Source organism: Lampetra fluviatilis, chromosome 5 (assembly GCF_964198595.1).
Source record: "Lampetra fluviatilis chromosome 5, kcLamFluv1.1, whole genome shotgun sequence".
NCBI classification, from domain to species: Eukaryota; Metazoa; Chordata; class Hyperoartia; order Petromyzontiformes; family Petromyzontidae; genus Lampetra; species Lampetra fluviatilis.
Window position 1 is genome coordinate 18,483,420 of NC_136279.1, and position 24,563 is coordinate 18,507,982.

At 52.6% G+C, this 24,563-nt stretch overlaps 1 protein-coding gene across 7 annotated transcripts in view; it reads right to left on the bottom strand.

Moving 5' to 3' along the window:
- The window catches only part of LOC144932708 (BAR/IMD domain-containing adapter protein 2-like), a 55,261-nt gene extending 31,315 nt beyond the window's left edge, over positions 1 to 23,946 (bottom strand). For all 7 annotated transcript variants that reach the window (XM_078857071.1, XM_078857070.1, XM_078857068.1 and 4 more), the window contains exons 1-3: positions 23,610 to 23,946; positions 10,936 to 11,011; positions 8,618 to 8,704 (exon numbers count right to left, since the gene is read on the bottom strand). In XM_078857071.1, coding sequence (XP_078713197.1) covers positions 8,618 to 8,704; positions 10,936 to 11,011; positions 23,610 to 23,660 — 214 coding nt within the window. In that variant the 5' untranslated portion in view covers positions 23,661 to 23,946. The remainder of the gene's footprint in view (positions 1 to 8,617; positions 8,705 to 10,935; positions 11,012 to 23,609) is intronic.
- Between the last annotated feature and the right edge of the window lie 617 nt (positions 23,947 to 24,563).

Below are 24,563 nucleotides of genomic sequence, written 5' to 3' on the forward strand. Positions count from 1 at the left end.
CCAGGAAAACACGAGAAGGCCCCGCAGAGTCTCCGCAAGGGTCACACGAACGAGAGGGGGAGTCAGCTGTCATGAGTAGCGGCTTCTTATTTACAACTCCACTTGAGTGTGCGCGCGTGTGTGTGTGTGTCTATAGCCTGCGTTGACATCCTGTGTGCGTGTAGTCTGTGTCTATAGACTGTGCGTCGATTGTGGGGATTGCCCGCCACACCATGAACCCGAGTTAGATTTCCCGCTCACGACGATTATCTGAACCGGTCCTGGGTCGCCCCTAGGTCGACTTGGCCTCAAATGAGTACTTGGTGCAGTGTGTAAACATCGCCGTGCCGGCCTTCATAGGTGCTCGCCAAAATCACTTGCCCCAACAGTCTGTTAACAAAGCAGTCTCTTGGCCAAACCACTGGGAGGAGGGGGGGGGGGGTACTCGGCTGACAGGTCAAAGGTCAAGAATTTGAATTAAACATTTCAGGACCCTCCCCCACTGCGTCCGTAATTAATAATTAGACCCGGTTCCTTTGAAAGTGGCGGCGGCGGTGGTTGCCATCCGTTAAACCCTGACCGCCGTGTGCGGGGTTCTAACGGAGAGGTTGTGGATATTTACGGGGGGGGTGGGGGTGGGGGCATTCATCCTGCGCACGGAGGATGTGCGAGCGAGCGCAGGCCAAGAACGTTTATTTCATTTAACAAAGGGAGGCACAAACTCAAAGAGACCAGGATCGAGTTTCATTTCCAAGAGTGACATGGGCCACCAATATACGACAAAAGCAAGAAGATAGAATAGGGTGACAACAGTGATTGTAATTATCAGCGAAACGTCGTACTAAAATTTCAAATGCTGTTGATCCTCTCTTCAGCACACCGATGGGCTTAATAAGTGAATTATTGTCCTTTGAAAACGTGACACATTTTTTACCGTTTGGCCTTGTCGGGTGGTGGAGGGTTACGACACATTTAGAAATAACGCGATCCGACCCAAAAACCTATATTATGAATAATATTGGTCGCGAAAGCCTACGTGTTAAAAACAACAGTGAAGTCAAATAGAAATCAGAACAAAAGCAAGCCATCAGAAGAAAATCCCTGCCATGGGCTACAGTTGTTTTTTAATAGGGTGGAGTAGTGGTACAGCGGTTAGCGCACTGCACCATGAACCTAGGGGACGCAAAGTTGTACTCCTGGCAACGACCGAGATCTTTATCGTCGGGCCGGGCCAGCGACGGTGGCGTACGATGAAACGTGTCCCAACAGCCTCCACGACTGACAACGCCTTGGTGGGGGGGGCGGGGGGGACGGATGTCTTCACCATCCAGCAGCGGATTTACAAAGCGGCTGCGACTTATATTTCTTAATTACCGCACGGTTTTTTTTTTATCCGTACATTATATATATCCACCTGGCAATGAGTCATAGCGCGTTTGGGCAAGCCCACTGGCACGCGTTAGTAGACTGTGTGTCACAGGCAGCACCCCCCCCCCCACCCCTTTGGGCGTAGGTCCCCGGGTGTAGAACCTAAGAGCCCCCCCACTGCCCGGATATGGCCACGTGACCTCATTTCATAGGGCCCCCCAGTCGCACGAGAACGCCGCCGCTTTGAAATGGCGCCCGTCAAAATAACCACGTTCATCCGTGTCACCGCACAAGCATCTAAAGGGCCGCGGCTAATCGGGTACCCGAGGGCAATCATTTTTTGATGACCCTGCAAGCAAAGGCGTTGACCGAGTCGAGTGCCGACAGGTCCAACTGGTCGCCTTTCAAGTTCTTTTCGAGCACGCGGCGATCGGTGCTGGGCAGCCCGAAGCGTGATCAGTGTCTCGGAGAGAGACGTTCGAAAATCGTATTTGGCCTGCAACGCTGAGAATTCTCCACACCCATCGGCTTCGAGAGTAAACGGCAAGCTGCCAACCCAGCAGGATCCACACCGCACACAGAGACAAAGATCCCCCGTGTAGCCTTCAACAGACTGCTCGGCCAAGTGCTGTTACCGAGCACCTATGAAGGCTGGCAAGGCACACGAGGGGGGTAGGTGGGTGGCCACAGCACCACGCCCGGCCGCCTTTGTCTCCCCAGCGGTCGATGTTTACACACCGCACCAGGCACTCAATTGAGGCCGAGTCGGCCTAAGGGAGGCCCATAACCGGTTTCAGATAATCGCCACTGGTGTTGCCCGCCTTGAGCGTGAAATCGAACTCAGGTCGGCGGGTTCGTAGTCGCAGTGCGCTAGCCACTGTGCCACCGCTCCCCTTACACACACACGTACACGCACGCGCACGCCCTCACGGATACTGTGACCAGGGCATGCTGACACGCGTGCGCTCGCGGGGACGAGTGCGGATTGACTTTGAGACTAGCGGAGAGGGTGAGCGAAAGAGGGATGATGGAGTAGAAGTCGAGTGGGGTGATGGTGGTGGAGTAGTGGGGGGGGGGAGGTTAGGAAGGGTGGCGGTGATGATGACGTGGGGGGTGGGGAATGGGTTGGGGGGCAAGGTGGGGAGGGGCTCAGGTGGGCTTGGTAATTGCCCGGGAGGTAGAGGTGGTGGAGGGGTAGGAAGGAAAGGGGTGGGTGGGTGGGTGGAAACCGGCCAGGCAGGATAGCTGTGTCCGTCTCGCGTGGACGCGTTCGCGTGGGCCTCATAACTCATAACCAAGGTCACGGAGACGGCACGTTGAGGGGACAACTCTGGGACTGCCGGACACAACGGCAACCACAACGCATGACCCAGACACACGCAGGCTACGTGGGGGGGGGGGGGGCAAGTGTTGTGAGCGAGGGACGGCACGGCGCACGGAGGGAGCCGTGTGTTCATCGCCACGCCCGGCCGCCTTTGTCTCCCCACCGCTAAACGGTTTCACACCTCGTGCTCGAGCATTGGGTCAAGACTGGCCTCAGGCAGCAGATTCCACTCTCCGATGATGCCAACCACGACAGGGAATCGAACCGAGGTGGGCCGCCGCTTTCGTGGCAGAGCGTGCGAATCGCCGCCGCACGCACGCACCCACACAAGAGGCGGCAATGGCAACAACTGCCACCATCGGCAACTAAGTGGCGGTGACGTCGCCACGGTGCTTCGTGCCAGGCTAGGTGCACTTTGAGGCCATTGTGTGAAGTGAGGAATGCTCGCTGCTGGCAGGAGGTCACGGAACAGACCGAGGCGTTACGAGTTAACCGACTGATATGACTCACACACGCATATGCAAAAACAAAGCCACAAAGACCCTCCATATAGCCTTTCACAGACTGTTGGAGCAAGTGCTGTTAGCGAGCACCTATGAAGGTCGGAACGGCACACGAGGGGGTGGGTGGCCAGCAGCACGCCCGGCCGTCTTTGTCTCCCCAGTGGCGGTGTCCACTACACACCACACCAGGTACACACTTGAGGCCGAGTCAACCTAGGGAAGGCCAAGTACCGGTTGAGATAATCGTCACAGCTGTTAGCCATGAGTGGGAATCGAACTCGGGTCGCCGGGTTCGCACTAGCAACTGCACCACCGCTCCCCCTCAAAGACACGCACACACACGCACACACGCACGGACGCGCACACCCACACACACACCGGCGTTTCTAATGAAGGTGGATCGACCCCATAAAGAACTGGGAAGAGGCACGGTGAGGGAACGCGGGGGGGGGGGGGCACGCGAGAGACTTGCCGAGGGGGACAGAGGCGACCACATTCCCACACCGCGACGAGCGCGCTTCACCGGGGCATCCTTTTGCACAATCTGCACCGAAACCGACAACGACCTTGCCAGGACGGTGCACGCCCGTGACAGCGCACCGGTGCATGCGTGGTGCGAGTGGATTTGTGGGGAGTGGTGGCGCAGTGGCAAGCGCGCCGTGCTAACCGAGTTCGATTCCCGTTCCCGGTCACCAACACCGACGACGATGATTTGAGCCGGTCCTCAGCGTCCGCCTCAAGCGAGTACCTGGTGCGGTGTGTCGTTAACATCGCCACTGGGGAGACAAAGGCGGCCGGGCGCAGTGTTGGCCACCCACCCCCTCGTGTGCCGTGCTGGCTTTCATAGGTGCTCGCTAACAGCACTTGCCCCAAATGTATGCCGAGGCTATACGGGGGATATCTGTCTTGTGTACTTGGGAGCGGTGGCACAATGGCGAGCGCCGCTACCCTACAAAGCCGGCGACCCGAGTTTGATTCCCACCGACGGCCGACGGCGGCGACGAACATTTGAACCGGTCCTGCGCCTCTCCCCAATTGTCAACACTCTGGTGCCGCGTGTGAACATCACCACCGGGAAGACAAAGGCGGCACGGCGTGGTGCTGACCAACACCAACACCTCGTGTGCCATGCCGGCCTTCTCAGGTGCTACTCGCAAACAACACTTATCCCAACTGTTTGCTGACGGTTACACACGGGGGATCTCTTCCTTTGTGCACGAGGCTGGAGGATCGCTCCTGCCGCAGTGGCCGTTACCATAGCGAGTGGTGAACTCGAGGCGAGGTTAACATCGTGGCTACTGTATAATCCCAGCCGGGTTTGTCAATACTTGCGCGTGCGCCTCCGTACAAATTAACGAAACCAGAGACAGTCGCACGCGAGTCGCCCGCCCGGCTCTCGTCCCGAGCGCATGCCCTTGGCTCATCTCGGGCCCCGAGCCGGCAGGGGAAATTCCACGTTCCTATGGCGGGAGGGCCGCCACAGTCTGTTCCATCAACACTCGCTTCACGACTTCCCCCACAACTACTGGGAAATTGACGACGACGACGATTATGAAGAATGCGATTACGATCATCTGACTGTCATTAGCATATCTTCCAGTCCTCCCTGTTCTACACAGCTGCGATGCGGTGCGGTGTTTCCAATACAAACAACGTCATAGCATTTTCACCATCGCTTTTGGCACCGTTGCGACAACTTCATGTCCAGTACGGCACATCGAGTCCGGAAAAATAAACCCGGGGGTTGGTGGCGGGGGGGTGTGGGGGTGGAGAGGACGGGAGGGGGGGGGGAGGCACGGGGGGCGGTGGAGCAAGGCGGTGGAGCAAGGCGGTGTTGCTGCGATCTCCCTCCACCCCGCGCCTGTCCGGACACGTGCGGCGGTAGCGTCGTCCTCCGTGTGGACTCGTGAGACCGAAACGTACGACTGCGCTCCACGATTTCATCATCGGCATCAGCAGCAAGCGATGATCAATCCACTGCTGGATGAACGTCTCCGTCTCCCCCACCCCACCGCCTCCGCAAGCCGCTGTTGACATCGCTCACGATCCCGCAATGACGCGCAAATCCATAGATTTGAAGCCGGGCCACCTCCACGGACATCGGTGAAAATCGCACTCGAACATGAGTCCGCACTGAGATATGGCTAAAAATACCCCCCCCTCTTATGATCTACCTTCCGATATCCAGAAGCCAATGGAGTCATGCACTTTTAAATCTAGATTTAGTGCGCTAACCGCTGTACCACTACTCCACCCTATTAACAAAAACTGTAGCCCGTGGCAGGAATTTTTTTTTGATGGCTTGCTTTTGTACTGATTTCTATTTGCTTCGCCGCTGTTACCCTATGATATGTTCTTGCTTTTGCCGTATATTTCGCTTAGAGCTGCTTTTTGCGCTTAGTTGTCATCCTTTCCCCCGCAACCTCCGACTAGCTTGGCTGGCTACGTACGGTGCGAAAGAAGTTCAACGTACGCACGCACACACACACACACACACACGACAACCCTCGCACGGGTGCGGGAGGAAGGCATTGCACCCACACTCCTTTGAAACTCTGGACTCTACCATTCTCGTTAAACCCAACGCGTAGGTGGTTTTCGCCACAGCTAATATTAAAACAACAACAACAACGAAAAACTATAAACTGTTTTTATTTTACCAGGTAAGACCTGGCCACAAACGATAGCTCAACGAAGTGGCTTATCACGTGGAAATGTATTTTAACTAAAATACTCTAAATGCATGTCGATTCTAAATGTTGGAGGGAAAAACCGAAGGACCCGCGTAAATATCCACGCAACCACGGGGAGAGACACGGAAACTCCAAATATACAGGAGTCAGGGTTGGGATCGAACCGACGACCGCCTGTATACCAGGCGAGGTAGTTAACATCTCGCCACTCCCAAATGAGGTTTGGGTTAGGCCCCATTAATAATCCGATCGTGGCCCAACCCAAAAAGAAATTACGAGCTGAAATTTACGTTTGTCATTAAGGTTGCACTGTTCGGCGATTTTATAATTTCAAAGCCACTTACAAGGCGAACCGGTATATCATATGAAATTAAACCATGACGACTTACAACCCTTTGCAATCCACTGCCGGATGAGGGCCTCCCCACGCCGTGCCGATCGCAGCGAGGTTGTGTGACCGTACTTCACCACGCTGGTTAGTGCCCGTTGGCAAGGGGGTGGAGAGGTGGGAAGATGGGGAGAGGTCACCCAGGACCGGCCATTTCGGACATCGCTCGCCACTGATGCCAGCCGTGGCCGGGAATCAAACTTAGTTCGGCAGGTTCATAAGGCGGTACTGCTCACCACGGGGCTACAGTTTCATCCAATGCAAGTCTGTGCATTTAGTCTACATGGGTCATTTTGCAAATCGAGGGAGGGGTTATCTATTTAAACCTATTGGTCTCCATAGAAAGCTGCGTTTTACTGTGCTAAACTAAAACACCGTTCCTCCTTTTAAAAGAAAGACAGCTTCCTGGTGTCAACGGGTCCTTACCTGGTTACAAAGGTCACATCCGTCTCTGCATGCCTCTATCCAGCTCAAACCCCCTCCCACCACCCCCCCTCCCACCAGCCCCCCCCCACCGTAGTGTGTATAAAACTAACTGTCAATCTATTCCCTTGAACACGACAACACCCCTGGCCTCAAAGGGGCCTCGGAGACGATCATAAATAAACTTCAAAAAGGTCACCACCGCCTATCTCGGTGTCTGCGCGGCCACGCGCCCGTTCCTCGTCTGACTACTTTGCTCTTCACATCTCGTCACAGCACCGACCCGCAGAGCGAGCGAGCGAGCGCGGGGCCCTAGATGTTGTCGACCGTAGCGTCGTTTCCTACCGAATATATTCATGTGAAGCGGGGGGGGGGGGGGGGAAATCGCCGGTTAGCAAGCGAACCGTGGCAGCCACGGCCTCGGCTAGACGCGCGTACTGGACGTGGCGTGCCGGGGGAACGGACAAAAATATTCCCGGCTCGCCCACCCCAGGCTTAAAACCCAGGCGGAAATTAAAACCCGACGTCCCCTCCCGTTTCACAAACCCCGCCTTGCCAACCGCGTCAAATGCCAACCGCAAACCGCAAATCCAGCGTCCACTCTCCGCGCCGGGAAAAATTACCAAACTCGCCGGGCCCCACGCCCCACACGGCAACTCGGTGCACAACGAGTCCCGGCACATTCAGGCGATTCGCGGTGGTGGTGGTGGTGGGGAGGAGGGGTGTGGTGGGGAGAATGGTGCGCGGGTCTCGCTCGGTGATGGCCAGTTTATAGCGCGACAGGCGACCCAATCGCCCAGTACGGGTGGTGGTCCCGTGCAGTGTGTGCGGAGTGCTGTGCCAGTGCAGGTCGTGCTGTGCAGTACGGGTGGTTCAGATACAATCGTCACTTGATGTTAGTGGCCGGGTTCGTAGCGCAGCGCGCCAACCACTACACCACACCCGGACACACACTCAGATTCAGGTACACCCGGACACACACTCATATTCAGGTACACACGGACACACACTCAGACTCAGGCACACACGGACACACACTCAGACCCAGGTACACCCGGACACACACTCAGACCCAGGTACACCCGGACACACACTCAGACCCAGGTACACCCAGACACACACTCAGGCTCAGGTACACCCGGACACACACTCAGACTCAGGTACACCCGGACACACACTCAGACTCAGGTACACCCGGACACACACTCAGATTCAGGTACACACGGACACACACCCAGACTCAGGCACACCCGGACACACACTCAGACTCAGGTACACCCGGACACACACTCAGATTCAGGTACACACGGACACACACCCAGACTCAGGCACACCCGGACACACACTCAGACTCAGGTACACCCGGACACACACCCAGACTCAGGTACACCCGAACACACACTCAGACTCAGGTACACCCGGACACACACTCAGACTCAGGTACACCCGAACACACACTCAGGCTCAGGTACACCCGGACACACACTCAGACTCAGGTACACACGGACACACACTCAGACTCAGGTACACCCGGACACACACTCAGACTCAGGTACACCCAGACACACACTCAGACACACCCGGACACACACTCAGACTCAGGTACACCCGAACACACACTCAGACTCAGGTACATCCGGACACACACTCAGACTCAGGTACACACGGACGGACACTCAGACTCAGGTACACCCGGACACACACTCAGACTCAGGTACACACGGACACACACTCAGACTCAGGTACACACGGACACACACTCAGACTCAGGCACACCCGGACACACACTCAGGCTCAGGTACACCCGGACACACACTCAGACTCAGGTACACACGGACACACACTCAGACTCAGGTACACCCGGACACACACTCAGACCCAGGTACAGCGGGCGGGGAGCGCCGTGACGACAAGTGGTGCGGTGTCTTGCGGTACTCACTCATGCCCTTGGACGCGTGGCTGGACCCTGCGAGTTCCCCCATCTTCACCAGCGCTTCAAAGTAACTCTTGGCAGAGTTCGTGACACCTGTGAGCGTCACCATCATCGGTGCCATCAGCATCATCATCGTTGTTACAATCGCCGTTCTTATCACCGCCACCGTAGGCCATCACTTGGTGGATACATGATCATACGTCACCACGCTGGATCAATGCCGGTTGGTGATGGTGGGGGGCGGGGCGGGGGGGAGCATCGTTATGGAGGCATAAAAGTACAGTGAAACAACATATATTTGTTGCTCTGCCCACCACCTATACCTGAAATCCCTATGGCAACCAGTGTGTGTGCGCATGGTGGTCGCCCTTATTAGTGGCAGTGTCGCGGTTAGCGCAACGCTGCTCTACGAATCCGGTGACCCGAGTTCGATTCCCGCTCACAGCCAACACCCAGTGACGATTTTCTGCACCGGTCCTGGGCCTCCCCTAGGTTGACTCCGCCTCAAACGAGTACATGCTGTGGTGTGTAAACATCGCCACTGGGGAGACAAAGGCGGCCCGGGCGTGGTGTTGGCCAAACCACCACTTTGTGTACCGTGCCGGCCTTCATAGGTGCTCGCTAACAGCACTTGCCCCAACAGTCTGTTAAGGCTACACGGGGGCTCTATCTTTGTACACCCCCCCCCCCCCTACAGTGGTGGTGCCATCTCCATTCCTGACATTTAAACGTTGGCCAATCACAATGGATCGGTCCTAACCAATCATCCATTCGCGGGTCTTTGTCTTTTCGTTTGGTGGCCACCCATCCACGCCACAGTCCAAGCTTAACCTCGAGATCTCACGGGATCGGGGGGGGGGGGGCTCTCGCGAGATCGGGGGGGGGGCTCTCGCGAGATCGGGGGGGGCTCTCGCGAGATCAGGGGGGGGGGGCGCATTCCACGCGGTCCACGTGATTTTGGCGCAGGCCGTCGTCCGGGCACACACACCGAAGGCGGCCAAGTCAATATTGACTCTCATTCCACAGCGCTCCTTGCACAGCGCGCAACGCTGCGCCTCCTTGCCGTAGGCATGCGGAATATCCCCCCACCGGGCCCAGGGCTCGGCCAGGGAGGAACGACCTTTGACTTTTGACCCTTGACCGCCGTGGGATCTCGTAACTTGGTGGGGGCTGGGGGGTGCAAAGTGTGAACCGGTCCGTGACGCTAGTGCCGCTTGGACCGTCAAGAGCCGGGCGGGCGGGGTCGGCGATCATCGGTCTGCTGCAGAATGACTCGCTAACAAAAGAATCGCCCTCCGATTGACCGATTACGGTAATTCCCTCATTGCTCGCAAGCTTGCCTCTCCGCGATTTGGCTATCCACGAATCGCATCATGGCGAGAGATAAAGTGACGAGATCATTTTCGTATGTTTAATTACGTATTTATTGAAGGTTATTCGTAGGCCAATATCACGATCTGCGAAATTTGCTGTTCACAAGCATCTCCGGAACTTGAATCAACGTAATCACATTATAGTAATCGATTACTTTCATTGTGGCCTTCGAATGCATATATGTACAAGGCGGATTTAAACTTGGAAGTAAAAGAGAGGTGTGCTGCAATTTTATTATATTTATCATGCTGTTTTGATAAACTGGGAGTTGTAAAATTACATAATAATAGACAAAGGTCTGTTTTACGGTGCGAACATGCAGTAAAATTACAAATCAGTCCGTAACCTTGCTTTTGGGTCTCGTCAGCACCCTTGTTGGCCTCTCCAACAATTGCCGCAGGGCTGCCCGACGCGACAGCGAAGAAGGACTCTGCTTCAGCGCAGTATACGCTCATTAATTGGCCGCTGAAGGAAAAAAGCTATAGATAGAGGACTGCAGAGCTTGGCCCATTTTTTGTGGCGTCGGCTCGCCGCCTGGGCTGCTGCCTTCCACCTCGTCCGTGGTTGCGAGACGCATTACGAACCTAAACGGTACTATTACTATAAGTTTTTATACTGGTAGGAACCTCCTGGTTACACCAGCCCACAGGGGATTATTGTGTCCGTCCGTCATGCAGGGAGGGGCTGGGTGGGGAGAGAGGGGCTGGGTGGGGAGGGTGAGGAGGGGCTGGTCACCCCGTGGTGCCCTTATAAAACTCAACGTTTCACCTACTCACGCCGGCTTGTGCCCGCCCTCACAGTCGGCCATATTTGCGGAATACACCACGCCGCCGTTGACCCTGGCCATTGACCGAGCAACCCAACGTTCCTACCAGCTCCCTCCGCAGGAATGTGTTTTAAACACTGCTGCTGGATAACACCGGTCTATGCGGACCCGGCCCCGTACTCACTGGACAGAGACTTTTCGTAGTTTTTCCCTGTTGTGATGAGGTTCCTCAGGCTTGGGTTGAACTGGTCCGAGATGGCCTGCGAGGGGGGGGGGGGGGGGTCACGGCAGCACACAAAAGATGCAGACGGACATTACACGCGAGTACCTATTAAGGCCAGAACGGTACACGAGGGGATGGATGGCCAGCACCACGCCTGGCCACCTTTGTCTCCCTCGTGACAATGTTTACACGCCACACTAGGGACTCATTTGAGGCCGAGTCGACCTAGGGCAGACCCAGGACCGTTTCAAATAAACGTCACTGGTGTTGGCCGTGGGCAGGAACCGAACTCGGGTGTTTGGGTTCATGGCGCAGCGAGCTAACCGCTACACCACCACCCCCACGCACGCGCACACAGACAAACATCGATGATAACCTTTCGTCTTGATCATCCATGGTCAATCCCCTGCTGGATGAAGGCCTATAACAAAACGCTCCATCTCCTCGGTGGATGTCCTCCAGGTCACACGCCATTCCTTGGCTGCCACTCCGTTCGCATTCTTGACCATCGGTCATCAATCCCTTCGAGCCACGTGTCCGGCCCCAAGCTCGGCTATTTTGTAGTTTACCTTTATTAAGTTTATGAGAAAGCTAAACACACATGGGTTGGGGGGGGGAGTGGTGGCACAGCGGTAAAAGCGACGCAACTGTGAACTCAGAAACCGGAATTCGATTCTCAGCCACAGCCGTGGCTGAGTGACGTCTGCAACCGGTCCAGGTGGCCCACCCCTGCCTTCACCAACCCACGCCGATCAGCAAGGGTAAGTGTTGTCAAAACAACCCGCGACCAGCACGGCATGGGGGGGGGAAAGAGGCGTTCGACCAAGCGGCGGATTTACAAAACGGCTGCAAGTTACATTCTTATTTAAAAACACCCATCGGGTGGCCAGGGATCCTCTTTTTCCAATGAAGATCTGAATCGAGGATTCTACGATGATCGGCCTCGAACACTTCGGGGGGGCGAGTGCCGTTAGCAGCTTTGGAAGGTTCTTCTTGGTTCTTTCGGTAAAGTCACGTGACTTTACCGAAAAAACCAAGAAGATGAATCCCTGCAGTCACGAAAGCTTTAAATCGAGCTGTGGATGGGTCGCGTTCACCGCCGAATCTCCGAATACGCGAGCGGTTCGACGTTAGTTTTATTTGCGGAGTAGCGCACCTGTTTTTAAAAGACGTCGTTACTGTACTCACCACAGAGAAGTGCAGTGACACGATAGCCGTCGGCAAGCTGTGCCACACACCCTCCCCCCGCATGGCCTTTAACTTCAGATTCTGTTCGGAAATGTATTAAGATTCCGTTCGGAACCAAATCCGTTCCAATGACGCAAACGTACGCACGGTGCACGAGACGATGGCGACGTCTCCCGGTGTTGACGTCCACACACCACATCGGGTACGGATTTATGGCCGAGTTGACCTACAAGATGCCCGAGCCAGGTTCGGATACCATGTGCCACTGGGGATGGGGGGAGCGCATCACTAGGGCCAGGCATGGAACCTGTGTGGGTGGGACTTGCGTAGTTGCGTTACCCAATATACCACGCGCGCACACGCACAGCTATGCATGGTTTTACACACACATTGATAATCATTGTTGAGATGTGCGTGTGTGTGTGTAATGCGGGAGCTATGTGGAGAAGACAGCCATTGCCCCCGCAGTAGCGCTGATGCTCTGAAACATCGCCGAGCGAAAACCAGTCTGGGTGGGACTTGCGTAGTTGCGTTACCCAATATACCGGCGCTCCCACGCGCGCCTGCATGCACACACACACGCAGCTATGCATAGTTGTACACGCACGTGGATATGTAGAGATGTGCGTGTGTGTGTGTAATGCCGAAGCCATTGCCCCCCGCAGTGTCTCTGATGCTCTGAAACATCGCCAAGCGAAAATCAACCGATGGGAATTCACAAGAGCCGGCGGAATTCTGAAATGAGTCTCACACAAGTTGTTCATCGCAGTGACACGAGCTCAGAGTCTGCACACACCCACACATGAATCTAGTCATACACACCCAAAGTACGCAATGACACACCCATACATGCCAGCAATGCTCACCCGTACTCACAATAGCACCCAGACTTGTACAGAATTACAAAACCCTGTGCACCCATACACCACTCGCAAATAAAGATTGCGATTCTGACGCGCGACTATATACACATCCATCCTCTTAGGTTTCTTCGGTAAAGTCACGTAGGTAAAACATTTAATTAAAATTTATAAAAGTAAAATTAAAATAAAATAATAAATCACGACGTTTCGGAGGCAACACAAGTCTCCGTCATCAGATGGGACCGTCACAGCCAGATTTACTGTATCAAGTACACATCGATCCACATAAAAGACAAAGATCCCCCGTTTCGCCTGTAACAGACTGCAGGGGCAAGTGCTGTTAGCAAGCACCTATGAAGGCCGGTACGGCACACGAGGGGCTGGGTGGCCAGCACCACAGATACACACCCCAACAGGTACTCATTTAAGGCCGAGTCGACCTAGGGGAGGCCCCAGGATCGGTTCAGACAATCTTTACTGGTGTTGGTGGCGCTGAGCTGGAATCGAACTCGAGTAGCCGGGGTGCTTCGCAGCGCGCTGACCGCTACACCAGCACTCCGCACAGACACTCCCATACACTCCGCACACACGGAGTGGACTTGAGCGTGACAGTTACTCTGTGTGCGCTGATGGACCTCAAGTGTAGGCTGTCATAAAACCCGCACTTAACCATGGCCACGGCTCTGAGGAGCGGATGAAAAACGTAACCCCCTGCGTTGGCGACATCCTCCTCCTCCTCGCCTTCACCATCATCGTCGTCGTCGTCGTCACGAGCAGTGGCGGTGCCAGGTATAAGCAAAAGCTTTAGGGCTCTTAAGTAGCTCGGGGAGCAAATATTCAATTTTTATTTGGCAAAAGTAAAAATCCCATCGGGCAATAAATTGCGCGCCTTCGATGGGGGCCTGGTTAAACAATTAGAAGCAACAACAAAAAACACCACCACCACCACCATCAAACAAAAACAATTGTTACCTGCTCAAGCTCCCAAGGATGTTACTGCACATAGTTACCAGGGTACAACCGGCATAAAGAGGACGACAGGGCCCGTAGAATGCGCCGCATACACAAGGCATCGGGGGGTGTGTGAAGCAGCAAGTTGGTAAGAATGTTTAAAGAAACACACATTTACAAACTTAAAAGTCTGCAAGGCGGAGGGGGATCAATTTCACGTACTGTACACGTGAAAGGAAATCTCAAGGGGCCTTGGATTCAAGATACAAAAATATACTGTACGTCTACCAAATACTGTACGACTCTATATCGGGAAAAATGCCGCACATTCGTCAATAACAGAGTGTGTGCGTGGCCTTAAAAGGGCAAAACAATAATCAGCGACGTTTCGGGCGATGGACCTTCTTCATAGCATACATTGAGGGGCATTTAACCTTCATGAAACATCGCCTCGTATGTGATGTATGATTATTTATTTTAAGGCCACACTGTTGCTATTGATGCACGTTTTTGTATTTTACTGGTTGTGCCAAAGCAGCTGGCAGCAGCATCATCATCACCAAGCGAATTAGTCCTTCATCAGCTCCAACTCAAATCATAAACAAACATTGGAAAAGACGACCCTAATAATAAACAACACTGTACTAGAAAATAATAATTTGGTGTCACGGTAGCGAGGTGTTAACTACCTCGCCTGGTATACATGAGGTCGTGGGTTCGATCCCGACCCTGACGTCTGCTATATATTCGGAGTTTGCACGTCTTTTTCTCCCAGTGTTTGCGTGGATTTTTCTCCAGGTCTTCTGGTTTTTCCCTCCACATTTAGAATCAACATGCGTTTAGACTATTTGGCTGCTATAAATGTCCACGTGATAAGCCACTTCCGTTGAGTGGGCCTTACCTGGTCAAATAAAACAAATAGTAAAAACAGTCAAATTGTCATTAAGCAAGCAGTCCATAGTCTATGACACAGTTACTCTACACAAGAATGAAATAATTCAGTTACGTGGATTGACCCACAATATGTTTCAAAGTCAACTTTTGGCCATCCTATGGCGACTCGCCAGCCCTGGCAATGGTACTGAAGTCGAAACAAGTAAACCCATAAAAACAAAGTTTTTCACTCTAAATCCTTTATATGCGTGGCGGCTAGAGTCCTCTCGTCCTCTGGCTTGAGATGGCTGCCACCTATGGGTCAGATGATTGTCTGCCAGTATTAAGCAATTGGTAATTAAATATTTAATTTGTTTTCCCTAAACAGTGTAAAATTTTGGAAATTATTTTTCACGAAAATTAATTGTCACACACAACGAGTCTGTGTGGAAAATGTCAGCTCGATTGGATCACGGGAAGTGGGTTAAAAAACGAGCGAAAGATTTGCACGGTCCTAAGCAAGCAAGCGAACTTAATATAAAGGATTTAAGAATATATTCGCCTGTGGAGGACGCGGGGATCGATCCCGCGACCTTTGGCATGGGAAGCGAGGGCGCTACCAACTGCGCTACTCCACCACGGCCTGTGGAGGGGTTACGCTCTGGGTTCTTATACTGTGACGTTCAGCCAAAGCCATGAATGAGTTCTATTTAAATATATGTAAAATATTTTTTTTTTGCCTAAAAAGTGTAAAATGTTTGAAAAAATTTTCACGAACATTAATTGTCTCGCACAACGAGTCTGTGTGGAAAATGTCAGCTCGATTGGATCACGGGAAGTGGGTTAAAAAACGACCGAAAGATTTGCACGGTCGTAAGCAAGCAAGCAAGCACGCAAGCAAGCAAGCACGCAAGCGAACTTAATATAAAGGATTTTAAAAAACTGGGTTCCATTGAACGAATGGTTGGCCGTTTAGGTCTAGTTCTTGGCCGAGTATTGGAGACGATAGCTATGATTGGGGCCTACAGTATCATCGACAGAGCATCCAAGTGTTAGGGTCAAGGCTAATAAGGGAGTGAGTGAGCAGCCGAGGAATGGCACGCGCCCACACAAGGTGACGGTGTGATGAAAATCAGTGTGCAAGTGGGAAGGAAAAGGCCTTAAAATCCAGTAGTGGATCGACCCTGGCCGATTATGTTGATAGAGAGGTAAGGCGAGTGTGATAGGGACTAGGATGAAGTGACTGGCGTTAACGATTTAGCAATGATTACGGCAAGGGTTTGGGGGCGAGTACTGGTGACGGTGTACGTGTGAACGTTCAGGCTCGAGTTTGTGCTCCACTTTGGTGACAAGATTAGGCTTACACAGTCGTAGAGCCAGGGTTAGTATGGGGCAGAGATAGCGATGGTGTTAATGCTAGAGATGGGCTAGTAGAGATAGTTTTAGTATCAAGTTGCATCGTTATGATTATGGTGGGAGTTATGAAAAGTGTTAGAAAACTCGTGTGTTTTGCATCGGGAACAGAGTTAGGGGTTTCAGATCGGAGAGTAACAAGATAAAATGACTGCACTGTATGAAAAACAATAACAGATTTGACCCTTTCCGGCAATAAAACCAGTGTTAAAATGTCAAAACACTAACTTATACATTTTGCGACTGTACTGTACGTCTTCTTGCGTTCTCTGGTCTGACATTGGTGAGACTAGGCCATAAAGAAAGCAGGCTGGCTCTGGTGTGGGGCAATCAGTTTCAAAGATAATGCGTCATATAATTATAGTATCAGAGCATGTTTGTTTCCACGTTCACCATGGTTAACGGCAGAAAGTTGATTCCTTGCAAAAGAAAGGTTTTAATCTATTTGATGTTTGAACATCTTAACACAACCGTTGTATTGCCATTAAGGGTAAACGCCTAATTGTTTATGTTTCATACTTGTGATACTTGCGGTAAGAAATAAAGATCCCACGATGTTGCTGCTCTTTGTGTTTAGGGGCCGTCCATAAATGACGTCACGCGATTTTGGACGATTTTTGATTCCCCCCCTCCCCTCGTGACACGGCGTCACAAAAAGTCAGACCCCCCCCCCCCTCAAATATGAAGTCACAAAGCTCTGCCTGCCCCCCCCCCCCAAAACCATATTTCCGTTTTGAAAATAAAACATGCTTCAAATGGCTTTAAACTATTGTCATTGTAGTGCGTATTTAACGTGGCGCTGCACTCTGATGTTGTAGGAGAAAACATTTATTAAAAAGTCTATTTAATTAAGTAGAACGGGTTGTCTATATTTATTTAAAGTTGCGCATTCTTACGTGACGTCACATTTCTCAAACCTCCCCCCCCCCTCTCGTAACACATCGTCACAAATGTCTGACCCCACACCCCCCCAGGTGCGTGACGTCATTTATGGACGGCCCCTTAGAGCCCCTGTCCTTCATACTGCATCGGACGAGTGGCTGCGAGTGTGTGGTGATCGCGCACGGGGTCACACACGTGATTTTATTGTTTTTGTTTTTTTTTAATTAATTTTGATTTCATTTTTTACCCACGTGACTTTACCCAAAGAACTAAGAGTATCATCACACACGTGGCTTGGGCTCAAGTCGTGGTGTGTGTTGTGTTCCAGAGAGGATGGCCCCCACACAGTTCAGGCCGCGGGCTAAAGTTGGCTCAAGTTTTCACCGTCGTTGTTGACATTTACAGCAAACTGTAAATAGCTGCACGATACATTCTTCATTTTATATGCGGTGTACAAACAATGACAAAGATCCACCCCCTCCCAGCATAGCCTTAATAGACTGCTGGGGCAAGTGCTGTTAGCGTGCCGGAATAGCGCACGAGAGGGTGGGTGGACAGCACCACGCCCGGCCGCCTTTGTCACCAGGTACTCATTGTATGCCGAGTCAACCTAGGGGAGGCCCAGGACCTGTTCGGATGATCGTCACTTATACACAGTACTGTATACACACAAACACATATACACACCGCCTTCACAATCTCACAGTTAAATTTCGATTTAAAGCTTTCGTGACTGCAGGGATTCATCTTCTTGGTTCTTTCGGTAAAGTCACGTAGAATGGAAATAATAAAATAATAAAAATAAAACATAATAATATAATTCTCACGACGTTTCGGCCACAACCTGTTCTCCACCTGAGGACGGCTACTTGCGTTGTGGCCGAAACGTCGTGAGAATTATTTTATGTTTTATTTTTTTCATTTTTTCCATTCTACGTGACTTTACCGAAAGAACCAAGAAGATGAATCCCACAGTTGTACAGACACACACAGTGAAAATGCCCGAGACTGGTCGCATTCCACGTGCTCGGCCATTCCTGGAGATGTGTACACCTGAAAACTATAGACAGACATATAAGCAGACAGATATCACCAAGATACATAGAGAGAGTAACACAGGTGATATCTGTCTGCTTATATGTCTGTCTATAGTTTTCTGGTTAGATTTTTTGCTGCTATTTCATTTATACCTGATTGCTTGTGTCGCAATCGAAACGTCGTATGCTATTATTTAATTTATTATTTTATCTTTATACGTGACTTTACCGAAAGAACCAAAGAATAATTCCTGCAGTCGCGAAAGCTCCAAAATTAAGATGTGTACACTTCTGAAGGCCTCCATCCCCCCTACACCGAATCTGACAATAATTGCCGAGGCTTGTAACCGCTGCGTGGCAGTGAAGCGGGCGCAGAGTTCTCGGACAGGTGTACACTTGCATATGCGTTCCGGTGTGCAGGTGATGACGTTAACAGGTGTGCACCTGACCACATGCACACCTGTATAGGAGTTCAGGTGTGCAGGTGATGACGTTCACAGGTGTGCACCTGAGCACATTCACACCTGTATACGAGTTCAGGTGGTGACCTCCCCAGGTGTGTAGCTGACCACATTCACACCTGTATATGAGTTCAGGTGATGACGTTCACAGGTATGGACCTGAGCACATGCACACCTGTATAGGAGTTCAGGTGTATCATTGTATCGGCTGTACCGTTCCGTAGTAGTGAAACAGGAGCTGACTTCTCGAACAAAACTCTCGGTTTACAGGCCGAGCTACGTTCCCAGCCTCACCTATGGTCACGAGCTTTGGCTAATGACCGAAAGGATGAGATCGCAGGTACAGGGAGCCGAAATGAGGCATTTCTCCGCAGGGCTGCCGGGCCTCGCGACTCTCCGTGATGGTGCGAGGAGCTCGGCAATCTGGGAGAGCCTCAGAGTCGAGGCACCGCTCCTCCGGATTGAGAGGGGTCAGTCGAGGTGGTTCGGGCACTCGGTAAGGATGCCCCCCCCCCCCCTCGGGAGACTTCACCTGGACCTCTACCGGGCAGCAGCAGCAGCAGCAACGTCCCACTGGGCTAAGACCCCGGGGCCGGCCCAGGACCACGCTGCTGCTGCTGGCGGGCCGTGTCGCTCGGCTGGCCTGGGAACGCCTGGGGATTACCTAGGAAGAGCTCGAGTCTGTGCATAGTAGTGTAGTGTATAGTAGTTCATAGTGTAGTGTATAGTAGTTCATAGTGTAGTAGTGTATAGTAGTGTATAGTGTAGTAGTGTAGTGTACAGTAGTTCATAGTGTGTAGTAGTGTATAGTAGTTCATAATGTAGTAGTGTAGTGTATAGTAGTTTATAGTGTATTAGTGTATAGTAGTGTAGTGTATAGTAGATCATAGTGTAGTAGTGTAGTGTATAGTAGTTCATAGTGTAGTAGTGTAATGTATAGTAGTTCATAGCAGAGGTGTGGACTCGAGTCATGTGACTTGGACTCGAGTCAGACTCGAGTCATGAATTTGATGACTTGCGACTCGACTTGGACTTGCATAACAATGACTTTGTCCCACCTCTGGTTCATAGTGTAGTAGTGTATAGTAGTTTATAGTGTAGTAGTGTATAGTAGTGTATAGTATAGTAGTGTATAGTAGTTCATATTGTAGTAAGTGAATAGTAGTGTATATAAGTTTACGTGACTTTACCGAAAGACCCACGAATAGTGTATAGTAATTTATAGTGTGGTAGTGTATAGTAGTTTATAGTGTAGTAGTGTATAGTAGTTTATAGTGTGGTAGTGTATAGTAGTTTATAGTGTAGTAGTGTATAATAGTGTAGTGTGTAGTAGTTTATCGTGTAGTAGTGTATATTAGTGTATAGTGTAGTAGTGTATAGTAATTTATAGTGTGGTAGTGTATAGTAATTTATAGTGTGGTAGTGTATAGTAGTTTAGTGTGGTAGTGTATAGTAGTTTATAGTATAGTAGTGTGTAGTAGTTTATAGTGTAGTAGTTTTTAGTGTAGTGTATAATAGTGTATAGTGTAGTGTATAGTAGTGTATAGTGTAGTGTATAGTAGTTTATAGTGTAGTAGTGTGTAGTAGTTTTTAGTGTAGTGTATAATAGTGTATAGTGTAGTGTATAGTAGTGTATATAGTAGTGTATAGTGTAGTGTATAGTAGTGTATAGTGTAGTGTATAGTGTAGTGTATAGTGTAGTGTCTAGTGTAGTGTCTAGTGTAGTGTCTAGTGTAGTGTATAGTATAGAGTAGTGTAGAGTAGTGTATAGTAGTGTAGTGTATAGTTTAGTGTATAGTGTAGTGTATAGCGTAGTGTATAGTGTAGTGTATAGTGTAGTGTATAGTGTAGTGTATAGCGTAGTGTATAGTGTAGTGTATAGTGTAGTGTATAGTGTAGTGTATAGCGTAGTAGTGTATAATAATGCAGAGTGCTGTCGCCAGGGAAAGGGAGGTGTGGGACCGCCACTACTCAACACGCTGTCGCCGCGACCCTCACCAGGACAAGCGGACTGAGAAACAAACAAATTGCATTGGCGTCGAGGTGATGTTCATACCTGAACACCTACACAAGTGAACAGGTGGTCAAGGTGTGCAGGTGATGACGCCCATACACGTGTATACAACCCGGACCACGTGCACTGTTGCAGACGAACAGGGTTGTTGTAGGGCATTTTGATTAATTGGGTAATTATTGCAGCAATTACTCCCAAGGGCTTATTGCATTGCTCTAACGCCGCTTGTTCATTGCCCCGTGACGTTGTCATCGTTGCCAATTTAGGCCACGGCGTAAAAATGCACGGGATGGGAACGTTTCTATTTTCAAAATTCAAATCGCAGAGACACAACAAACGAGCCTCTCTCCCCGACCTCACCCTCCACCCAGTGTCGTTGGGGCAAAGGGCGCTGCTACACATAATAGCGAGCGCCTATCTGGCAAGGTTCGGGCCCATGGCCCTGGGTCTTTCGCGACGCTCGTCACAACTTGACGGATGGTCATGTCGACGGATTTCTAGCTGAGTGCGCCAACTATTGCGTCACCACTACCCCCCACCCACCCACCCACCCCCCAAATGTAAACTCTCACACATCAAAAGTACCCCGAGCAAGGACCGCAGGAAAACCAGGTCTCTCTTCCCCTTGCCAGAGGACACGGGAATCTGTCGACTGTCACCTGGCTAAATAAAGAACTCTCTGGGTTCGACGAGACTGACGATGAAAGCGGCCACGGGTCGCGTGATAACGCGGGCGGGGTAGGCGAGACAGGATCCTGCCAAACCTGGTTTGTCTATCAGCCAGCAACATCAGTTTGTCCTCTCTCCACCACCTTCTGTCACCATACCTCTGACGGCACGCGTAGTCCGTCTTACTTGCACACATTCCGCACACCTGTGTGACCGCACACAGGTAAGACCGGACCGCCTGCCTGACCGTAACTCTGGACATCAGAATCTGACGACTATCTGCTCATTCAGGTCTAAGACCCAACACCTGCGTGCCCACACACACACCGATATATTAATCATGACACGCGCTTGTCTCTGAACCTATGTGACCGAAAAGCTGTGTGTGCTCCTGCACCTGTGACTGACCGCACACCTGTCTGTGTGTGTGCTCCTGCACCTGTGACTGACCGCACACCTGTGTGTGTGCACCTGTGACTGACCGCACACCTGTCTGTGTGTGTGCTCCTGCACCTGTGACTGACAGCACACCTGTGTGTCTGCACCTGTGACTGACAGCACACCTGTGTGTCTGCACCTGTGACTGACAGCACACCTGTGTGTCTGCACCTGTGACTGACTGCACACCTGTGTGTCTGCACCTGTGACTGACCGCACACCTGTCTGTGTGTGTGCTCCTGCACCTGTGACTGACCGCACACCTGTGTGTGTGCACCTGTGACTGACCGCACACCTGTGTGTCTGCACCTGTGACTGACCGCACACCTGTGTGTCTGCACCTGTGACTGACCGCACACCTGTGTGTCTGCACCTGTGACTGACCGCACACCTGTGTGTCTGCACCTGTGACTAACCGCACACCTGTGTGTCTGCACCTGTGACTGCCCGCACACACGTTTCTGATCACAACACACTCGTGGAAAACGACCAAACCAACCCCAGCCACGGACACATTCCGTCCACATCCGCCCGCACGCCTCCCAAGTTGCTCAATCTTGAGGTTACATTCCCCCATCAAGGGCACCTACGATTCGCGCGGTTGACCACGTACGGTGCGAAAGAAGTTCAACACAGTAACAATACAGCGCCTCGATTCTCTTGGTGTGTACCTACACACATCTTGGGGGGGGAGGGGGGGCGCGCTCGGTGGTTCTTGGGGGGGATTGAGAGGGATGGAGATATGGGAGGGGGGGGGGGGGCTGGTAGGGATGGGGGGGGGGCTGGTAGGGATGGGGGGGCTGGTAGGGGGGCTGGTAGGGATGGGGGGGGGCTGGTAGGGATGGGGGGGGCTGGTAGGGATGGGGGGGCTGGTAGGGATGGGAGGGGGGCTGGTAGGGATGGGGAGGCTGGTAGGGGGGCTGGTAGGATGGGAGGGGGGCTGGTAGGATGGGAGGGGGGCTGGTAGGATGAAAGGGGGGCTGGTAGGGATGGGGGGGCTGGTAGGATGGGAGGGGGGCTGGTAGGGATGGGGGGGCTGGTAGGATGGGAGGGGGGCTGGTAGGGATGGGGGGGCTGGTAGGGGGGCTGGTAGGATGGAAGGGGGGCTGGTAGGGATTGGGGGGGGCCTTGGTAGGGATGGGGGGGGATGATAGGGTTTGGGGGGGAGCTGGTAGGGATGGGGGGGGGGCTGGTAGGGATGGGGGGCTGGTAGGATGGGAGGGGGCTGATAGGGTTTGGGGGGGAGCTGGTAGGGATGGGGGGGGGCTGGTAGGGATGGGGGGGCTGGTAGGGATGGGGGAGCTGGTAGGGTTTGGGGGGGGGAGCTGGTAGGGATGGGAGAAGGCTGGTTCGGGATTTGGGGGGCCTGGTCGGGATGGGGGGGGGTTACCTAGGAGGGAGGACCCCGACTGAAGGACTTAAGCTGTTGGACACAAATCAGCGAGCGACTTGCGATGAAGCCAGGAGAGAGAGAGGCAGAGAGAGTCGAGGGGCATTGCGAGTAGTTCACATCCTAAGACGATGGCGTAGACGCGGCTTCTAATGAAGGGTGTATCATCTTATTGTTTTGTAGGGTGCGGTTCAGGATGTTTTAGTCCCACCCCCCCCCTCCCCCCGGTGTGCCTCGTAGCGTGTTAGGCTGTACAAGTTTGGGGTATACAGTCGTCGTTTGCGTAGATCAGGGTGCGTAGTCCGCACTCGTCGACGAAGGTGCTGTAGTTCACGGGGTGTGCATTCGGCGTGTAGATCCGAGGTGTTGTAGTTCGGGGTGTAGTTTGTGTGGCTGTTGTACAACGAGGAGTGTGTACACACGGTGTGTGATGTGTGTGATGTGTGTGTCTCTCACCTTGTAGGCGTTCTCCGTTAGACGGTTCACCTCCTCGTCGGGCCGCGCCATGCCGGGTGAGACACGGGGGGGGTAGGGAGAGGTACAGAGACAGGCGGCGGTGGAGTTCCTCCCGAAGACGGTGGGGTGGTAGACTTAAGAACAACACGCAACACACAACACACAGCCGACAAGACCAGCGGCTAGCCGAGAAGAGAGAGAGAGAGACACGCACACAACGCACACAGAGGAGACAAGGACACGGGCCAAACTAAACTATGAGACGGATAATTGTCGAGACGCAGTCGGTCCCCCCCCTTCCCCGATCACGGCGCAAGAATCCGGCCCCCGAGTGCCGCGAGCCACAACAGCGACTGGCACCGGGCGACTTGACGCCTCCCCCTTTTATAGACACCGGAGGCGCGGAGGTGCGGGGGGCGGGGGGGGGAGGAGTTTGGTGGAGATAGGGGGCGGGGAATTCTGTTAAAAGTAGGAGGAGCTTAGTTAAGAGAGGAGGAGCTTAGTTGAGACGGGGGGAGGGCCTTAGTTGAGACGGGGGGGGGGTTAGTTAAGACAGGGGGAGGGGCTTAGTTGAGACGGGGGGCTTAGTTAAGACGGGGGAGGGGCTTAGTTAAGACGGGGGGATGGGCTTAGTTAAGACGGGGGGGGTTAGTTAAGACGGGGGGAGGGGCTTAGTTGAGACGGGGGGAGGGCCTTAGTTGAGACGGGGGGGGGGTTAGTTAAGACAGGGGGAGGGGCTTAGTTGAGACGGGGGGCTTAGTTAAGACGGGGGAGGGGCTTAGTTAAGACGGGGGGAGGGGCTTAGTTAAGACGGGGGGGGTTAGTTAAGACGGGGGGAGGGGCTTAGTTAAGACGGGGGGGTTAGTAAAGACGGGGGAGGGGCTTAGTTGAGACGGGGGGGTTAGTTAAGACGGGGGAGGGGCTTAGTTGAGACGAGGGGCTTAGTTAAGACGG